The sequence below is a fragment of the Akebia trifoliata genome, chromosome 11 (assembly GCF_017979445.1).
Source record: "Akebia trifoliata isolate Shusen 1 chromosome 11, ASM1797944v1, whole genome shotgun sequence".
Taxonomy (NCBI): domain Eukaryota; kingdom Viridiplantae; phylum Streptophyta; class Magnoliopsida; order Ranunculales; family Lardizabalaceae; genus Akebia; species Akebia trifoliata.
In genome coordinates, this window is record NC_141385.1 from 47,626,386 (window position 1) to 47,647,650 (window position 21,265).

The window sequence follows — 21,265 nt, forward strand, 5'->3', positions numbered from 1 at the left end:
ATTTGAAATATTATTGGTTCTTCGAACGAACGATTGAGATGGCAGAATATTCATAGGGATTCCAGTGCATCTCTAGGAAACCTGTGATTTTCTGTTTTTGAGGTTGAAAAGATCCTATTGGAAGAAAGACACTCTATCCAGTATCCAAGCTTCACCTTCTTTTATCTTCAGATACAGATTTCATAGTTTCTTCGGTTCTAAGATCTCATTTCTTGAGTGGCATTTCTGTAAATTTATCTGCAAACCCATCTCTTCTTCTTCTCTGTTCCCGATTCTCGTATTTTAATGGCGGCCATACTCGAATCGGTTACAGTTCCTCGATCTTCCAGCTTTCGAACAACTCTCTCAGGACCAACAATGGCGTCTTCGGTTTGCTCTCTCTCGAGCAACTGCAACGTGAGTCCTTTGCGGGAATTTAAGGGTTTGAGGATCCAATCACGTTCACCAAAGCTCGCATTATCTTCGGTGAGCTTGAAGAATGCGAGGATTGCTCGTCGAAGAGGAGGAGTTGTTGTTTGCGAGGCTCAGGAGACTACTCTTGAAGGTTAGGGTTCTACTAGTTTCCCCTCTTTTTTTAATCTATATTTAGATTTAGATCGCTTCCTTTGGTTTATATTATTTGTGTTCCTTCCAGGAGAACTAATTCCATATTTTTTTAAAAAAATTATGGAGATTTATTGATTTCTGGGAATGATTGGGGAGAATACATTAGTTTGTGAAGATACATAAAATTTATTTTCTTTTTCTTTTTCTGAAGAAATTAAGATTTTTTTTTCCACCAAGATAATTAAAGCAAGAATATCTTATGTTATGTTTGAAAAAAAAAATGGGAAAATTCGTTACTTTGTGGATTAGTACTTTAATTTGCGCTTGGAGTTTGGAGAATCAATTTGATTTTGTCAAATTGCTCTAGTTTAGTGGTAAACTATGAAACATTGACTGAGAGAACAAAGATTTCAATCGTGTGCTCAAAACAATTTGAGCCATGGTTTTAAAAATCTTCCAAGACTGGTATTGCCCGTGAATGAGTGAGTTTTTCAGTACATTGACTCTGTTGATATCCCCGATTTAATAAATTCAGCCAATTCAATCAGGTGTTTGTATTTTTTGATAAATAAATATTTTTAATGATTTAAATAAAAATATATCTTTTGACATTTCTTAAAAAAATTATAGTTATTTGAATATAGATATATATTTATAAATAAATTTAAATAGAGTTAAAGGGTTTATCTTGTCCGAGACAAGATGACTCGGGCTAATCAACTTGGTATAGGTGGTGGATGAGAGGAGATGAGGAATATGAGTTTTAAAACTATGTTTGTAGCTTCATGTAATATGGAGTAATGACACATTCTAATTTTTTATTTATGTGTTTATGAATTGCTTTAGTTCCAAGAAGTGCCTGCAGACCTCAATTTTGTATTATTCTATGAGCTTCCCAATGTCACCAATATTACGTAATTCAAAAAAGAACTTAGTGAGTAATGGCTAGAATATGTTTAATTACCTGAAAATTCATTATGAATATAAAGGACTAATTTAATAAATTTTAATTTAATTTATCCAATAATTTCAAGTAGATCAAGAACTTAAATTTTTACAAAAATTTCTTTCAATGAATTATTTTTGCATTTTTTTCTCTTCTGTTTGATTGTTTTCCTTTGCAAATTCGACAAGGAATCTGTAAATCACATTCTCATCCATTGCCCTTTTGCTAGAGAAGTTTGGGCACACTTCTTGTCTTTATTTGTTATCCCGTGGAGTCTCCCTCCTTCTGTTCTTTCTGTGTTTGAGAGTTGGTGTGTCAAAAATCTTACTCTCCAAAGAGGAATCTTGTGCATTAACTCCCTTTGCTATTTGTTGGGGCATTTGGTTGGAACGAAATGGAAGGGTATTCAAGTGAAAGGACCACTCCTTGCTAGAAGTGTTGATATCTATCTTGTGGCTTATTTGTTTTTTAGCCAAGCAGTTCACAGATGGAGTTCTTTTGAAGACTTTATGTTTAGATGGGAGCTCTTTTGTAGTGGTTGTGTGGTTTGCTTTGGGTTTCTCTTATTCTTGTTCTTTTTTCTCTTTTCTTATTTTGTTGTGTGGCCACCTTGGCCACCTCTCTCGTTTTTTTTTTTTTTTTTGATAAGTATAAAATTTTATAAATGAAGAAGAGAAAAGAAGGAGGCTGAGATAGCCCCCAAACAGAACAACAAGCAAAACAACAAAAGAGCAAAAGAAAAAACAAAATAAATGGGAAACTACACAACTGAAAGCTAATCACAAATGTTCTCCCAATTAAATAAGAAATCTTGATAGCGCACTTCCTCAAAGGCTTTGTTCAACTTGGACCACAAGAACAGATGTCCAAGAATCTCTAAAATCACTGTGTGGGACGAGCTCTCCTCTCTCATTTTATTATTAATAAATTCATTTTCTTTGCCTATAAAAAAAAAGTTACATTTGGAAGAAGAGAACTTATGGGTTTAAGCATAAAAAAGCCAATGAAAAGGAGATTGTTGACAAGTTTCTCAAGAAGAGAATCTAAGAAGAAACTAGTGACTTACTAGTCAGTTCAAAACCTTAAAAAAATTTAATCGCAGCTAAAACCTTTTTCTGCCTGCTATTGATGACCATGATAGTTTTCGTGGTCAATTCCCATCTTTCACTAACTAATTATCATTATCCAAGAATTGATTTTTATCCAATCTGTAGTCATAACTAGAAAAGGTAAATCTCTTATGATATTACTCTCTTTTGTGTATGATATTATATAAATCACTTTTGTATCATATCAAGAAAGTTTAATGCATTTGTTTGGCAGGCAAGGACAGTGTTCAAATTCTTATTGTAGCACTAGTCTCACATATGAAGGGAGTGAAACCCATCATTTGAAGGGACAAGCCTAAGAGATCCTGATGTACGACAACCTTGATTTTATTGATCCTAGGTTTATTCTACTTCAGGAAGAGTAAGGAAGAGGCTAATTATGTGAAGAAGAAGAAAGATTATATAAAGAGTTTTAATTGGCCATTGTGAAGGTTCCCAATTGGCGATAAGTTGAAGGAATAAATGCAAAGTTTTGCAATTAGAGACATGAAATAAACATTCAATAAAGAACCCAGTGGTAATAATAGCAATTATAAGGAATATTTATTGGCCTTATGTGAACGGTTTAGTGTTGATTTGGGTAAGGTAATAGGGTAGATTTGACAAAGAGATTAATGGAAAAGGGTGTTTATGCTTTAAGGAGGACTGGATGGATTTCTTGATGGGGTTAGAGGATACTTGATGGGTTAAAATCGGTTTAAAAAATATTAAGGTGAAGAAGATGATAGATTTACCAATGATTTCATGGCATCGCCAAGTTGAATTCAATCAAATTCAAACAATGAAAAACAGAAACTTTTGTAGAAGAAAAAATATTCATTTGTGTCCAATAATAATTCCTTACAATAGTTCAAATAACTAAGACTTCTAACTTGACTCTACCTTGTATTCCAAGGTATTTTCCCAAAATAGTTACTTTGCAAAAATAGTAAAATTTCTAATTCGACGAAACCATCTAAAACAATTAGGACTCAATATAACCATCTTATGACTGTTAGCTTGGGTACCGCATTAGGTCCCTTAGGCTAGAAAGGCCTTCTAATCTCTAGTCTTTATTTTGGATGATTTCCATCTTTGTTGCAATCCAGAAGAATGTGAAATCATTGCCAATCATGGTTTTTATTCTCGGTATAACGTCTCGTCTCGTTCAGCATTGATACCGAGTTGACTTAGACGATACGTCTTGTCTCGTTCGACATTGAGACAATGGTTTTTAACCATTTAAAAATTCTGAAAAATTCAGAAATGATTCCTATTAAAAAATGAACCCAAAAAAATATAAAATTAAAAAAAATCGATTTAGAGGTGCACGAACAGAGGGTTGAGGCTTTAACTTGTTTGTCTCGGTTAACTCGGACGAGATTTTGAAAATCTCATCCGATACGTCTCATTTAACTCGTGAGTTAATCATATTGTGCGTTGTCTCATTTGTATCTCCCGAGATATTGGAAAATATCGTCCGAGACGACTCGCTTATCTCACGATACGCGGTCATCTCAAAATACTTGGTGAGTTGGTCTCATTCAGCTCTGATACCAAGTTAACTCGGGCGATACGTCTCGGTCTCGGACGAGTTTGAAAAGCATGTTGCCAATCACTGGTTCTTAAGGAAGACTCAATATTTGGGATGGGCCATTGATGACAATGGTGGTCCAGAAGATTGTGCAATTCATTAATTTTTTTTTTCTTCATTTGATCAACTTTTCTAGAGATTCGGGTGGGATTTATTGAGTGGTGGTTCCACCCTACGTATGTTTGCCACATGCATTGTCATGGTGTTCGCATTGCGTCTTGTGGTCTAGCTTATGTATATCTAGTCTTCTTTGTTATACACGCCCTTTTAGTTTTTTTCTTTATTGTTTTTCTGGTTTTAGTACTCTAGGACACATGAATGCTTCTCAACAGAAGGCAATACTTCTAGACGTGTGCATATATCAATTTAATCAAGTGGGCATTGTTTTCATGGTTAGCCACCTACTAATGGAACTAATGACAAAGAAGTCTTCTTGACTTTCTACAGTGGCACAAACGCCTGGTAGTGGAGCAGTTAGTTTCTTTCATATGGGTGCTTGTGCTGCTTAAGGTATCATAGATGGGAATTGGGACAGAAGGGTTCATTGAAGCAGAACCAATTGAAGAATATAATTTTAGAGTGGTTTCTAAATGAAGATAAATTTCTAATTAGGTAAAGATAACGTTGCTAGGAAGTGCCTTGTTACTATTTATATTTTTTCAATGGGTCATGGAGGCAAGAAAATCTTTAACCGCTTGTTGCTTCATGCTTGTAGTTAGGTTACCTTAAATGCCATTGGGTATGCTTGTGGGGGTTTCGTTGAAGCATATGAGAAGTTATTCATATGGGCAACGATTAATCATGCTAGATCCTGGTTTGTAATTTGGGATCTTTGTTATATCTAGAAGAAGATATTAATTATGCAGATGGGAGCATCTTCTTTATGAGATTATTTGTTGAAAGTGAGGAACTAAGGATTTTGTTGTTCAGTTGTTGAAAAAAAAAATTGATGGGTAAGATGGACTTGAAACCACGACCTCAAAGTTGTTCTACAATGTGTCTAACCAACTGAGCCATGGGTCTAAGCCCTGTTGTTAAAAATTGAAAGAGAAAATTCCAGACCAAAATATGAGGTGGAATTTATCTAGGCCCAACAATGTATTATGGGCCTAACTCATCCTTGAAAACTGGCTTTCAAGGAGAGGGTTGCCCCCCGCTTTATACATTGCACAACCCAAGAGTACCCAGGCAATGTGGGACTATGCTAACACTCCACCTCAGCATCAGGGCTGGAGACACTTGGCTCTCCCTCTCCACACGGGGCTGGAGATACTTACCCGATCCATCCCTAAGGTACACCCGCTCTGATTCCATGTTAAATCCCATAGGCCTAACTCATCCCTGAAAACTGGCTTGCAAGGAGAGGGTGTCCTCGCTTTTATACATTGCACAACCCAAGAGTACCTAGGCGATATGGGATGATGCTAACAAAGTGAAGTTGTGGTGTTACTGGAATGCTTCTCATTTAGAAAACAAGGTACTGGAGGTCAACAACGACCATGGAATTTTTGAAAAAACAAAAAATCAAAGGCAATAAAGAGCAATGAGCATGTATAGGTGGTAAAAAAGGGTGAGAAAAGGACACAGAATGTCCCGACACTCGGTAAAGATTGCCTGATCTAGTGATTTCCAGTTTGGAAACTCTGGACCATGTATGCAAGTCTTTTATAAACGCTTATTTTCACAATAAGCACTAATCTTTATGTGTTCAAATTTCCCATTTATCCGGTTTTCTACTTTTGCAGTGGCCTCTGTAACTGACACAACCTGGAAGTCACTTGTACTTGATTCCGATCTTCCCGTGTTGGTTGATTTCTGGGCCCCTTGGTGTGGACCATGCCGTATGATCCATCCCATGATAGACGAACTTGCAAAGCAGTATGCGGGTAAACTGAGATGCTATAAATTGAACACTGACGACAGCCCTTTGACAGCAACCCAATATGGGATCCGAAGTATACCAACTGTCATGATATTCAAGAATGGCGAAAAAAAAGATTCTGTCATTGGTGCTGTGCCCAAGTCTGCACTGACTGCCAGTATCGATAAATTTGTATAGAGGTATGACAGGCTTTTTGCAAGAATTTCGCTATTTCTAGCACTGTAGATGATCTTTTTATGGTTTTTGAACAACTCATTTTGCATGCTTTCTCTCATGTACTAATATACTAGATCTGTATAGTTTGAGAGGCTGTGTTACTCTTATTTTCTTGTACAATTGAGCAAGTCATTCTTTCGTCTTCCAGTGTTTCTTAACTCCAAGGATTACGATGAATCGGTTCACCTCCCCATGCCTTGAGTCGAAAGGAGTAGAAGTCTTATAGGCATGCATTTCTAAATAGATAAATTAAAAAAACACAAACAAATAAATAAAAATAGGAAGAAAAAAAAAATCCAATAAAAAGGAAAATCAGCAGAACTTCAAAATCATACATATCTATGGTGTGGTACTTCCTATTTTTTTAGTTTTTTTTTTATTATCTCACAACAAACAGTTAAAGAGTAAAACCACCCTAACTAAAGTAAAAATGGAGGAAAAAGAAAAAAAATTAGTGGAGAAGATCGGGACCAAGATTGATATAGCTGCAAATCGATCTAGACTTTTAGACATTAGAGCCAAAAGAACATTTTTAGTTGTATTTAAGGACCTTTATGTAAATTAATGTTGGAATAAAGATATTATTCAATGATACTAAGGAAAGCAAATGCATAACATCCTCATGGAACACTTAATCGAAAGGTAAGTGAGGCCCCGAAGTTGTAATTTTTTATTATAATCTTATACCCCAAAGGAGTGAGCTTTCAATTCCTTTGAAAACATTGCTTACTCCTACATGTGTTTTCCAAGTGGTGTGAAAACTAAAATTGAATCCCCGACCTGATTGTATTGTGTGTGATCCGAAGTACTCAGGTTCCTACAAATTTTATAAATCGAATTTCGGTGCCCCAAGGCCATTGAAATTTCTGATGTTCCCTAGATTTTACGGTTTAGAGTCATTGAATCTCTTCCATCCTCCGTGAATTTGATAGTTTTAGTCCATTGAAAAAAAAACGACCATGAAAGTTTTGACGCCTTGGACCGTCGAATTTGGTTTTTTTTTTTTTTTTTCAAGTTGTGGTTGGGTATAAGATATCTAGATCTAATCTAATTATTTTTTGAGATAAAAAAAGAAACCCTAAATAGGCCAGATTGATAAATCTTTTTAGAAAACAGCTCAATTTTGAGAACGGGAGTTTCATGAAAATTTAGAAATTAAACTAATTTTGTACTCAAGTCTGACACTATTATTGGATTTGGGTGATACCTAGTTTCTTCGGATTAGGTATCACCCAAAACCATTTAAACTATTATTGATCGAAGGTTGGCACCAAGGAAAGGTATGAAATGCGGCCACATGTGCAAACGAACAGTTGAGATGTGAAGACATTACCTACGGAAATTTCTTAACTCTTCATCGGCACTTGAAAAGAAGAAAAAGAGAAAGAAGCATTGACACAGTGAGAGTTATCTTTGAATAATGCTGAAGTGACTTCAAGATTGGACCTCAAATTGCACACCATGACATGAAAATGTAAGAGAAGCATAGATGCTTTTCCTCGAGATACAAGTGAAAAAGCATCTATGATTCCTATCCATCAAGATGTGCGATATGAAGTCGAATCTTTACGTCACTCCAGCATAACTCTTAATCTTTTATGGGTTGGTTTGTGATGACTTAATGTGAAAACATATGATGTTAGACCGGTTAAACATGAAATCCAATAATTTGGCTTTATGCGTATCCAAATAATTTATTTCTGGGGTTAATTATCTCCACCAAGAAGATAACATATGGAAAACCAACCTCATCATCATACATCTTCACTTCTTTCTTTTTCTTCTTTTTGACTAAAATATCCTCAACTTACCTAAGTTTGGCTAACTACAAATAAAAAACTAATGACATATTTCTTAAAAACTTGCACGTTATGACATGTTAACAAAAGGCCTTTTCACTAACATTTCCTAAACAAGGATATATGACAATAAGAAAGAATAAAAAGATGATGTTTGTGTCTTCTATTGGGTTGGTGGAGTTATATTGGCAAAAGGACCATCACACCAAGGAGTAATTCCATGAATCCAAAATTCGGAGTTGAGTTTATTTGGGGAGTCTTTTTTTATTCAATTTTGTAATTATCAGCCTTAACGACAATTTCGTCTTTGAATGGCTTATATATGAGTCCTGATAATATGACTAACTAGGTGGCATACTAAATTGACTCTTTGACATGGATAAGGTCGAAAACTATAGATATGTGCATCTCAGGATACACGGTTCTCTTGGGGTACACTTTTTTATGAGGAAGTACAATCGTGTATCCCAAGGCTCATAAATCTATGATCCTCAAACTTGTCACATCAGGGAGTCCATTGAGTATATCACATGGTGAGTCATTTTATCAAGACTCTTTATATATTCACAGCAAACTCATTTAAGGATTTCTATATGAGATTTAAACTATTTTGAGAGGATCCTCTTGGTATTGTAGTCCTAGTTTTCTAGATAATAGTGAAAGGACATCATCTCTTGTCAAACCATGTAAATTTTGTGTCATGCTCTATTTATTTTAATTTCTATTTTTTATTTCACAACGATTTTTTTTTTAATAATCAGATACCCCTGTAGACAATGAATCAAACTCATATCTAGGCTTTGCTCAATACATAGACTATGATCTTGTCCAAGAACTAGTTCTGGGATACGTTCAATGCTTGCACATCACATGCATCATGTAAGTGAGGGTACACCCTTGCGGGTGGCTCATGAGGAATTAATGCTCTAAATAAGTATCAAACTCACGACCTACATGCATTAATCCGTTATCGTTTCAAAATTGCTGTTGAACCAAGCCCAGATACTGGTCCGATCCATTGTCTACATTGATACCTAATTATAAAAAAAAAAATGTTAACCGAAACGATTTTGCTTTAAAGATTAATGATAAACAATTCCTCCTCTACTTTCTTGACATGGCATGTGCATTCGTGTATGCCAAGAAAAAATCTATGATTCTGTGCACGTGCCAATCTCAAAAGAGTAGAGGGGAGTCAGAAAATTACGATTCCATTGTAAAATCTTGTTGAACCTTATAAGACTACTTGTTGATCCGGTTAATAAAACACTTTTTTAAAATCATGATTAGAGAGGTGAACAATTAAACAATGAACATAGGCGTTGAAAATATACATTTAAGTTATAATTAAATAAAGAATTTTAAAAAATGTTAGCTAATCTATCGAAGCAAAATCGTAATTCGTTAATGGTTGCAGTGTCATTGTCAGGTACCAAAATAATTGGAAAATTCCAACAACCATACTAAAATTATGAGTTTTTAATGGAAAAGCTTCTAGAAAACATGGACGATGTCAAGGCCCCCACGTCTCACCACCTTTTGTCTAAAGTTAAGCTCAAGTGTATTTAGAATCTCATAACGGTTAGAATTGGGCCTTGAAAAAAGTTGTGATCTCCGAGACTATAAAACTCCTACCAAATACTCTAAATATATGAGTAATTTTTATATATAGTTTTCAATGAATTGTGATTACCTGACTACCCCAGGTTGCGTACTTAATTGACTCCCTTGACATGACAAGTTCAGGCATCATAGATTTGTATGTCTCGGGATACACAATTACACTTCTCCATTAAAAAAAGTGTATCCTGAGAGAACCGCGTATCCCAAGACATACAGATCTACAATTCTCAAACTTGTCATGTCAAGGGAGTCGATTAGGTACGCAACGTGGGGTAGTCCGATTATCATGACTCTTTTTCAATATATTATGAATAATGCTAATTTCGATGAAAAGCATCTATGATTCTTATCCACTTTCACATCAAGAAGTGCGATATGAGATTTCAATCTGAGGTCACTCCAGTACGACTCATATATTATTGGCGTGGAGTTTTGGAGTTAGACATAGAAGATTACATACATTTACCTTCGTCCTCTTTGCTAATATTTGTAATTAGATGGTGACATGTGCAAATGCACATATATCCAAAGGTGAGTAAACCCTCAACTCTAATACTTGTAATTTGTTGTTCTTAGAGATTTTGTATATATATATATATATTTTCAACTTTTACTACAGGACATGAAATGAGGTCTCACGACCCTTTTGATGGTACCAAGATTCAAGGTTCATTCAGTTTGAAATTTGAAGCAAACACATCCCAATAATTTGAGAAAAATGGTATCAGTGTAATATCGACAATCTCAAAGAACACTTTAACAATTTATTTCTCTTGGAATAAAATGGAAATGATAAGTTAAACTTTATTCCTAATTGCAATGAGAAGCAAATCTGAAAACTTTAGATATTAAAATTTAAAAATAGTAGAAGATTTTTAAGAAGAAGTTGTTGGAGAACATATCAATTTGAGAGTCAAAAGAAAAATTATTTCAAGAAAAGAAAAGAAAAAAGTGCAAAGTGCAATACATTAAGTCACTAATAGATATTTGTGCCCGAAAAGTATGCTGGGGTGACATTGGATTTATAGAGATTTTTTACATTTTTAACGTGTAGATTCACACGTAACTGTTGATTATTTTACTTGTATCTCGAGGAAACACATCTATGGTTATATGTCACTTCATGTTAGAAATGTAAAAATCATAATAAATCCAATGTCACCCCCTTGTTGATTTTAGTCCCATACCGGACAACCATTGCATTGTCTCTTTTCTTATTAGTTCTTGAGTTTCTTCACTCAATGTCAATTAGTTGAGTTAGACCTCCAAATTTATCATGGTGTCAGAACGGGTCTTTCTCTCCTCCATGTCACTCAATTCATATCTCCATATGCTTTGGCACAGCCTGATCCACACCAATTGATTTTGAGTTGGACCTCCAAATTTATCAATCCCAACATGACTCTTTTCTACAACTTATTAAATTAATTAAAATAATAATTAAAATTTAGAGAAAGAATATTTAAATAAACAAAATTAAGCATTAGAGATGCCGGTGATTTTTATTCCCATGTCTTTTGAATATTATAACCATAAATATAAAAAAAGAGTCATTATAGCCACACAAACTTTTTTAAAGCCTCACAAACACTGGGTGCAATTCTTTTGTGATTTACATATGAATTGGTGTGACATTAGTAATACATGAAATCTACCTTTCATGATGTGTGATGTATTCTTAAGATACGTATTTTTTCTCGACCGTTGGACTTTATATTTTAAAAGTGGAGATTTTGTGCTTTTTAGTGACTCCCCACTCTTTAAAATATGATGATGCTTTTGAGAATGTATGCACCCTACTTAAAGCCAATGAATTAAATCATGATCACTCTAGGAAACTCGATCAAATAAGAGGATTGAGTTCAAATTCAATTCAAGCCCATTCATTTGCCATCCACAAGGATTTATCTTAGCTTCTTTGGTATATGTGGTATGTTGGGTATTACATGTACTCGGAAGATTTTGACAAGATATAGTGCTCAAATAGGCTAATTGCCTCATCCCTACTAGTCAGGCTTACAAGTCTGGACACCCCGTCAAAAAAAAAAGCTAACTTAGTTAGTGAAGTCTTTGGGTGACAAGATCATAGACTTGCATTCAACTCCTATTAGCACTGAATTACTAATCTTGTTAAAAATCGTCTCATCTCTCTTATAAAAATCAAATAATTTGATAAATCTTTAATGTTATAATGAGAGAAGACAGAGTAGAAGTGGTTCGACACCAAAATTTGAGTGGTCATAAATGCCCTCACTTTTATGTTTAAATTTATATAAGCAGTCACTTTTATGTACAACCACATTTCATAGTATTCAAAGTTACAAAAATATCATTTCACTATGTAATTTTAAAAGATCCTTTAATTAATATTTAAATTACAAATAAGCCCTTTTAATACATGTGCCTTTGCACGTGCCACCTTCTAGTAATACTTTAAAAATGTAAGTTACTATCATATATTTAATATAATGTATCTTTGAGTGGTGTCCACTATTTGGACTCGCTACCCCATGAATAATACATGTCGGTGCCCCATCATTAACAATTTCAAGGGGCTCTTGAGGTCATGCCTAAGAAAAATCCAACACGAAAAAATAAAGAAGAATGGTTTTTTCCTCGGGATATACAATTGCATATATTTATTAAGATGTGCAATTATGTATCTCAAAGAAAAAAGATCTATCTATTTGTAATACATATATAGTGATATGTTTCTGAATTAGAATTTAATTAAAAATCAAATAAATACTCTCGTCTATAATCACTAGGGATTAAATAAGATATCAACTTTATTTTTAATTAGATAATCTTGGCACATAAATAAATAAATAAATAAAATTCAAATTTTTTCTATGATATTCGACATTTTTAAACTATTCGGACTTAGTCGACTTAAATCTGAGGTTATAAGGCTGGTCTAAGGTGGAACCCACCTCTTTAGGATCCATCGGGTTGGACCCAGCCATGGACGTACAGTCTGATTTGGTAGTAAGTGGCGTAGGTTATGTGTCACATTCTTCCGGGCCCCAAATAATACGACCACAGTTCCAAGATTGAAGATTTTCTCCATTATAATTGACCTAAATTGGATCTACGCGTAGACTCTTCTAGAAGGTCAATTAATACAAACAAATGGTTAAGTCATCTCATTTCTCATTTCACTTCGACTAGAGCATAACACGTTTGTTGAAAACCACCCACATAAGAAAGGGATCTCTTGAACTCAACCAAGTCTCTCATTTGGTTGGTTAACTCAACCCTAAAGAGAGGTTGTACCCTACACCACTCCTATACTCTCATTGGGTCTTCTTAAGCTATGTTGCTCGATTCGTTGGTCCGAACCAAATCAATTCATAGTATGATAAGCATTGAGTTCATAAAATCAAGCAAACCACAATTCCACCCAATTTTGATTGGGTTCAGTGAACCAAACTAATTTATTATATTTTTTTTTCATACTTTATAAATGAATTAGAATTATTAATTATGTTAATTTGTTTCTAATCATCTTAGATTTTTTTTAACGTTATTATAATTGAACATATAACTTGTATACTTGAATGATATATATGTAGAAATGAACCAAACTAGCAAATTAATTTAGGGAATCAAACCGAAATAAGAAATGAATTATCTCTACCTACCCCTACGAATTGGGTTCAGTCTATAATGGCAAACCACGAATCTGAATTCAAACTTAGCGAAGCGACGAACCAGGTAACACAAGGTGTAAGTAGGCTAAGCCCAAGTCCAATCATAATGGATACGAATTGATTTTTAAATTTTTTTTAACATATTATATTCTTACACCTTTTGAAAACCTTTAAAACTATTTTTCATCAAAATCAAAAGTCCAATATATATTCTAATTGAAAATTGATTAGAGATGAGACTAAAATTATTATTTTATGACATCTTATATATTTTTATTATTATTATCATACCATGTCCTAAGATAAATATCACACCGACATCCTTTTTAGGTTTAAGGGGGTAAAAGAGAAAAGAGAAAAGATAATAAAATTTAACATATATTATTGAAAAGGGGGTAGAAGAGTACAGACGATAAATTTTAAATATATTATTGAAAAGGTGAATAAGAGGAAAGAGAAAGTGATACTATTGGAAAGGAATTGAAGAGATAAAGTGATACTTTCGTGCAAGATTATGAGCTTTAAAATCAAAATCTAAAATTATCCCTTAAATGAAAAATAAATACTATATTTAGGTTTTCTAACCATTTAAACACAAATCTTAGTACAAAATAACTAAAAAACTTAATTACAATTTACAATGAAATTGTCCAGATCGAAAGAAGTTTGAGATACAAAGAAGATAGAAATTCTTGTGAAATTTACTCCATCATTAAGAACAAAATGACGTGGAAGTTTTAGAACCTACACAAGATTGAGTTCATCAATCTCATACTTAAAATTAAAATATAATAAAATAAACTTTCACAATATAGCACAAATAAAAATCATGAAATTGGAAACATTGAGTTTCGATATCCATCATTTCATAAAATAAATTACATAAAGTATTCCACTATGTATTTTTTTCTAGTTCTATAAATTACATTAAAAATTAATGTATAGATTTTCCTTCAAAATACATATAATATCCCTTATTAATGAATTATACCTTACCCCCCACAAAGAGAAGTTGGTGTATTCTTTCCATTTCCATTTCATTGTTATAGATGGTAGGAAAAAAAAAATAGTCTAAATATATTTATATATATATATATATATATAAATATAAATATACATTTTTTTTTTTTTTGTTAAATATGCTTTTCATAATATTTATATTTGAAAAAATCACAGAATCCACACGTACGGAGTATATCTACTTTGGGCTATATACAGTCAACTTAACATTTTTCTTTAAAAGATAATTAAAAATTAAAATTTCTTTGAAAATAATGTATGATTTTAAATGCATGATGTTATAACACAATTAAAAGACTAAATTAACGAGAAAATATAATTTACTTCATCTTTTTTTTTTGGGTACATCTCTTTTTTCTGAAGTTATTAAAGGAACCCTATTAATTCTTGATGAAGATGATTACCCAGTGATTGAGTTCTTTTTTATGAGGAAGCCGAACTTGAGTACGTTACAACAACAAAAAATTGAATGACTAACGATGATGACATTTGCGTAAGCAACGAAAACTTCTTTGGTTGGTGCATGTTGGAGGTGGGTATACTAATCAATTTGTTTTAAATTAATTATCCCAAAAAGTGGGTGCTAGGATCGCGATTCCTTGAAAATTTAGAACCGACCCTACATTTAGAGGGCTTAAGATGAGATCCATTGCATTATATTTTTTGGGGTGGTCGGGTTACTGGGCCTAGTTTTTGAAAAGTGAAAAGCTTCTAGAAAATGCTGACGACGTTAAGTCATCACGTGCTTTCCGTCTAACCTTTTGGCACTTTCTATAGTGGGAAGCCTTTAAAATAAGCGGTAGGTACACGAAAGACGTTCTTATTTTTTCTATCGCACGTGACCTTTCCGTACAGTTGTTCCTGCGCATCGTCCGATTACTATGACTAAGTAGACAGAATAATGCCCATCGTTTTCAATTTCAACACAGTGGGTCAAGCCCATTGGATGACGTGGACCTCATCATCATGTATAAGTCCGAATTCTGAGGATTCTCTGTTACAGGAGTTGGTTTGTCTTATCTGCCACTTCATATGTTCTTTCTCATTCATTTATTCATCATTTTAGTGAATTTGAAGCACAAGAAAAAGATTTATGGTAATGTAACAGCCAAGTCAAAGAGTGTATGGGGGCCTCTGAAAAAAGAGTGTTAGATTATCATTAATCAAACAAAAAAAACATATATATCAAATGAGTCTGGGTAGTTTGACGCTCCTTACACACCCCCATTACAGAACTGTAGAACCTTTGCTTCGGGATACACTAGAAAAAGATTATGATTTTGTAATTGTTAGGCCAAAGAGTGTATTTTTTATTTTTTATTTATTATTATTATTATTATTTTTTTTTTGGGGAAGGAGTGTCTGAAAAAAAGAGCATCAATCTATCATTTGTCATCTCAAATTAATTATTACAAATCACCAATTATTCTTGTAATCAGTCTAAGTCTCAATTTTCGTTATTAAATTTCGAATGATGGCCAAATCAATAAACATGGTTGATAAAAATAACAAAATTTCTTAGAATGAAATTGTGCTCGCAAGGGGGGGGGGGGGGGGTGTTGTCTGAAAAAAGAGCATCAGATTATCATTTGTCATCTCAAATTAATTACTACAAATCACCAATTATCCTTGTATTCAGTCCGAGTCTCAATTTTGGTTATTAAACTTTGAATGATGGCCAAATCAATAAAAATGGTTGACAAAAATAACAAAATTTCTTAGAATGAATTGTGCATTTTTTGCATTCGGCAATTATATTAATATAGTTTTTTTTATTTATTTATTATAATTCTTGGTCAAATCAGATTTTGTCTTGTATATATTGAATTTTTAAAAAAAAATCAAAAAATCAACACGTTGACACTTCGGATTTCGTGGAACTTCCCTTCACATGGTAAGCATATGTTCATATTTGACAGTGTGGTAGGTATATGTCAAATTTTGAATATGGTCTTTAAGGCTTGTCTAATTGGAAGACCATCAAATTATCATTAGTCATCTCAAATTAATTATTACGAATCACCAATTATTCTTGTATTCAGTCTGAGTCTCAATTTTGATTATTAAACTTCAAACGATGGCCAAATCAATAAAAATGGTTGATAAAAATAACAAAATTTCTTAGAATAAAATTATGCATTTTTCGCATTCGACGATTATATTAATATAATTTTTTAATTTTTTTTAATTCTAGGCCAAATCAGATTTTGTCTTTTATATATTGAATTTAAAACAAAAAAATCAAAAAATCAACATATTGACACTTCGGATTTCGTAGAACTTCCCTTCACATGGTAAGCATATGTTGATATTTGACAGTGTGGTAGGTATATGTCAAAATTTGACCATGGTCTTTAAGACTTGTCTAATTGGAAGACTTCACCTTGTTTGATTAGTTCTTCTTCATTCTAAATTTTGGATTCCAACATTTGACCAAGCAAAAAATTCTAAAAAATGGATATCCGAGAAGATTCAAATCTCTAACCCTAAGGAGTTGGTTCAATGGCAATTTTGGGCCAATAAGCAGTTAATGCCCGTAGGATGTGAGTTCAATATCTACAATGAGCATTAATTCATCGAGGCCACCCGTGAGGGCGCACCCTCACTTATTTGGAGCGTATGATACACGGGTGTTGCAAATGCCCCTGGACTAGTCCTTGGATAAGACCATGGTCTATGGACTGGGCAAATCCTAAGTACTGTCCAGTCCGCTGCCTACAGGGATAGCTGATTATTAAAAAAAATCAAAAATCAAAAATCAAAATCTCACAATTCAAAAATCAATATTTATCAATTGTACATTTGAAGTATTTGGTCACTAACAAATTGAATTTATCAAATCAAGTAGGACCCACTTTGAAGTATTTGGTAAGAAAACAAAATTGGATTTATTAAATCAAATAGGTTTTATTTTGACTCCTTTATCAATTTGATAATCATGTTTTTTTTTTTGTTGTCTACACTGAAAATTAGCTTCATCGATCAGAACATGTTTATTTAACGTTCTTAAATTAAGATCTTAATATTATATTTATCTCGAGGTAATGCATGGCTGTTTTCCCCTCCCCCACATCTAGATTCTATATAATTTTTTTGAGGACTTTAGAGATGAGAAGAGACGAAGACCACAACATGCTCATGAGACTAATTAAGAGAACATAGACAAAGAACACAGACATTGAAAATTATTTTATTAGTAATCTAAGTGACACTGTAATTCAAGGCAAATTTAAACATATAATATTAGACTAAATAATTGTTGGATAAAGTAAAGTACATATTTAGATTTGAACGTCGGTGCTTTGTCTCTCTTATCCAAGAAATCGTTTTTGATTGGTGAAAGAGAATTTTTTAACAGACAAAATAAATGATTTTTTAATACAAAAGCTTCTTAAGAACAGTAAAGATTTCATGTTCTCCACGTCTCGCCATTTGTTTGGTTTGGGCTGTGGAATTGGATTCCTTGAGCCTTGTTTGATGGGGTCTGCCCAGTGGAAATGCTTCTGCAAAAGTTTTTTCCTTTGGTGCTAATGTGTAGAACGTACTTTGAGACAAAACACTTTGAATATTTTGGTACTTTTAGACATTTTGGTCACTAGTTTAATGTTATATAAATATTTTAGAGGTATTTCCGTCTTTAATTAAAAAGAATTAGAAGTTGGCATGTGGCATAATACATGTATCTAAAAGGCTTATATGTAACTTAAAATATTGATTAAACGATTTTTTAAGATTACGTAGTAAAAGAAGATACTTTTATAATTTTGAAAATTAAGTAACTTTGGTCGTGGGTTGCTTTGTTTTTACCAAAATGATGACCTTAATTATAATAAATTAAATATGATAGTAAGGGCATTTATGGTCACTCAAATTTGAATCGTGACAAACGTACACGCTAAAACATGGCGGTCTGTATGTGGTAGATATGTCAAAGGCATAGAACCATGCATAAATCTTTTTCTTCGGGATACACAAGAAAAAAATATCTACAATTTGTGTCCTGTCCACGTCAACCACGTACAGACCATGTATGTATCAACATGCCATTTTATCATTAGTCCTCAAATTTTAGTGTCAAACTATTTCTCCTTGGCCTTCTCTCATTATGATTGTAAAGAGTACTATTTTTGTTCAAAAAATACATAACTACAAGATTATTATTATTATTATTTTGCACTAGAATGTAGGAAGTTGTTTTGATAAATATTTGTTTTTCGCCTATTTCATCTTCTAACTCATGAGAAAAGCGAAAAGCCAACAAAAAACTAAGGGTCTGTTCTTTTCAGAAGTCAGTTCCAGTTGTAGAAGCTGACTTCTGAAAGAAGTAGAAACAGAGAGTTTTAAAAATCACATCCAACAGAAGTTTGTTCGTTATAGAAACACAGAAGCCAAAAATTGATGTTCGTTTGACAATTCATTCACCCAAAAAGTTCAAAATCCTCAAATAATTGATTTTTCATAAATCAAATCCAACAAAAAGTAGGACAATCCGAAAACCCTATTTTCCTCAAACTTACTTTTGATGTCTTATACATTGTCTATAACTCAAATTCATTTATATATAAAAAATAATAAATAAATAAATAAATAAAAAGAAAAAACTAGAATTAAAAAGTAGTTAGAGAATCAAAAATATGAAAATCGAGTGCTTATTGGGGCAAAACTCTTTTTATATTTGTCTGTTAGAACTTAAAACAAAAGTAGAAGCCATTAAAATTCAAAAATTCCTAAAAGTAAAAGGCTTTTACCTTATCAAGAAGAAATCCAATCAAATACTCGATTGAACGTGAGCTCTACACAATTAATCGATTATCAATTTCTCTGAATTCTTCTCGATTATCTCTTGCAACCAAATCTTTGATCGAAGTAGAGGAAAAAGAGTTGACGATGATTCTAGCTTTCCTTTAAGAAAAGTAAAAATAATTACGATTTATTTTAAGAAGAAAAAAAATAAATTCAAAATCAAAACACAGGAAGGAACGAGAGAGAGAGAGAGAGAGAGATCAAAATGTGGCATTGTTCATGTGGCATTCCTAGTAACACATTAATAAACTCATGCAAATCCTTCAATGTAGGATCAATTCATGATTTTCCTTTAAGATGTCAAGATGATATTGGAATATAATAGTTCAGATTCATAAATAAATAAAAAATTCTATCATTCAAGCTTAATTATACTTATGAGATAGAGGAAGATCAAGAAAGAAAGTGATGATTTCTGATTGAACTTTTGAAAGAAATGAAGAACAACATGAATTATTATGTACCCTTTACTCCAAGATAAAATAATTTTTTCTTTTTTCGCATTTGTCCTCTATTAGCATTATTTACTATTTAAGCTGTGTTTTAGGTCATAATAGAATCACAAATCACGACCCATGATTGGACATCTGATCTGATCTGACCAAAGATTTCACGACAATTGCCCGTGCAAGAGGTGGCCCACCAAGCCAATGTTCTAAGTTAGTGATGGGCCCTATATACTTTAAAATTTTGCACTCTACTCTTCGAACATGACATTTCAATCTATGCCTCCTTTTAGCAGTTTCCCTGATAAATAAAATTTATCCTTTATTATAAAAATATTGATAGGAAATCATCGGAAACTGACATGATTGACTTGACAAGTGCATAGAATCATAGATCTTTTTCTCGAGATATATAAGAAAAAAGATTTACAATTCTATGCACTTGTCACGTCAATCATGTCATCACCACATACGTTTTAGCGTGTTAATTTATCATTAGTCTTATAAAAGTTATTAATGATTATTTTATAATAATTATTGTTTGTAATAATAGATAATAAATAAAACATGATATTTATAGATCTTAATCATTTGAGAATGGTCGGAGATGATCTAAGAACAAGAGTAATCCTCAAGGAACTCTAGCATTTGAATACAAAGAAATGTAGATATTCCTTTGGGAGAAGGGAAGAGACAAGTAAATTGCACTCGGCTACGAAGAAGAGTAAGTTTTATCCTTAAATGTTTAAATATTATTATTTTTAAAATTTTTAAAATTTTTTATGCAAAGGCTTACGTGTCAAGCATAGAGCGAATAATGTTTTATTATTAAAATTGGTACAAAGTACATTACCCATTATTCAGGGGAATGAATTGAGAAATACTAATTTATTTTATTAAATTAGTTAAATACACAACCAAGACTCTGAGCATTTAAAAAAGAAAATTTTGATAAAAAAAACAAAATTATATATAAATAGATCCATTTGACATGTATTTAATAATTTCACTTGTCACGCTGACATTATTCCTCATATATATTATATTTATTGAAATTAAGGATTGATCATGGGAAAATAATTCATTTCTTCTCCTTGTAAACACAGAGATGCGTAATTGTGTATCTAAAAATGAAACACGGAATGCAAAAGAAACAGATTTGTTAAAATATCAATTATGATATAATGTATTAAGATGTATCAAGATGCACCAAATCATTATCTTATGATTAAAATTTGTAGTTAGGGCATAGTTATAAGGTTATGTAACTTTCGCATGTAATCTTTATCTATTAATAGAATTTCACTAAGAATGTAATTATATGGGGATTTCAGTTATAGAAACTTATCAAAATCGAATCCAAATAAGAACTATATTTAACCCTTGTTAAATTGGCTAATGATAGGTTTTGATATATAAAATATGAACACATTTTATATATTTCAATTAAATAAAATATAAACAAATTATATATTTCTCACATTTACTCGGATTGTGACATTATTGATCTAGAATTGACCCAATACTTCATAAAATTGGATCTTATTAGATCAAATACGTATCAAAATCCAAATTCGAAGTAATTAAATTCGGGGTTTGATCTAGTCCATTGATATCTCGACGTCCCTACCACTCGGGATAGTAGAGTA

At 32.6% G+C, this 21,265-nt stretch overlaps 1 protein-coding gene across 1 annotated transcript; it reads left to right on the plus strand.

The window, feature by feature from the left end:
• Positions 1-83: 83 nt before the first annotated feature.
• LOC147392228 (uncharacterized) lies at positions 84-6,419 on the plus strand. Its single transcript, XM_086459299.1, has 2 exons — positions 84-544; positions 5,920-6,419. Exons 1-2 carry the CDS (start codon positions 286-288, stop codon positions 6,231-6,233), a joined length of 573 nt encoding a protein of 190 aa, XP_086315425.1. The 5' UTR covers positions 84-285; the 3' UTR covers positions 6,234-6,419.
• The last annotated feature ends 14,846 nt before the right edge of the window (positions 6,420-21,265 follow it).

Coding starts and splice junctions, on each gene's coding strand:
- LOC147392228 (XM_086459299.1), top strand. CDS start 286: ATGGCGGCCATACTCGAATCGGTTACAGTTCCTCGATCTTCCAGCTTT. Junction 545..5,919: donor TCAGGAGACTACTCTTGAAG/GTTAGGGTTCTA, acceptor CTACTTTTGCAG/TGGCCTCTGTAACTGACACA.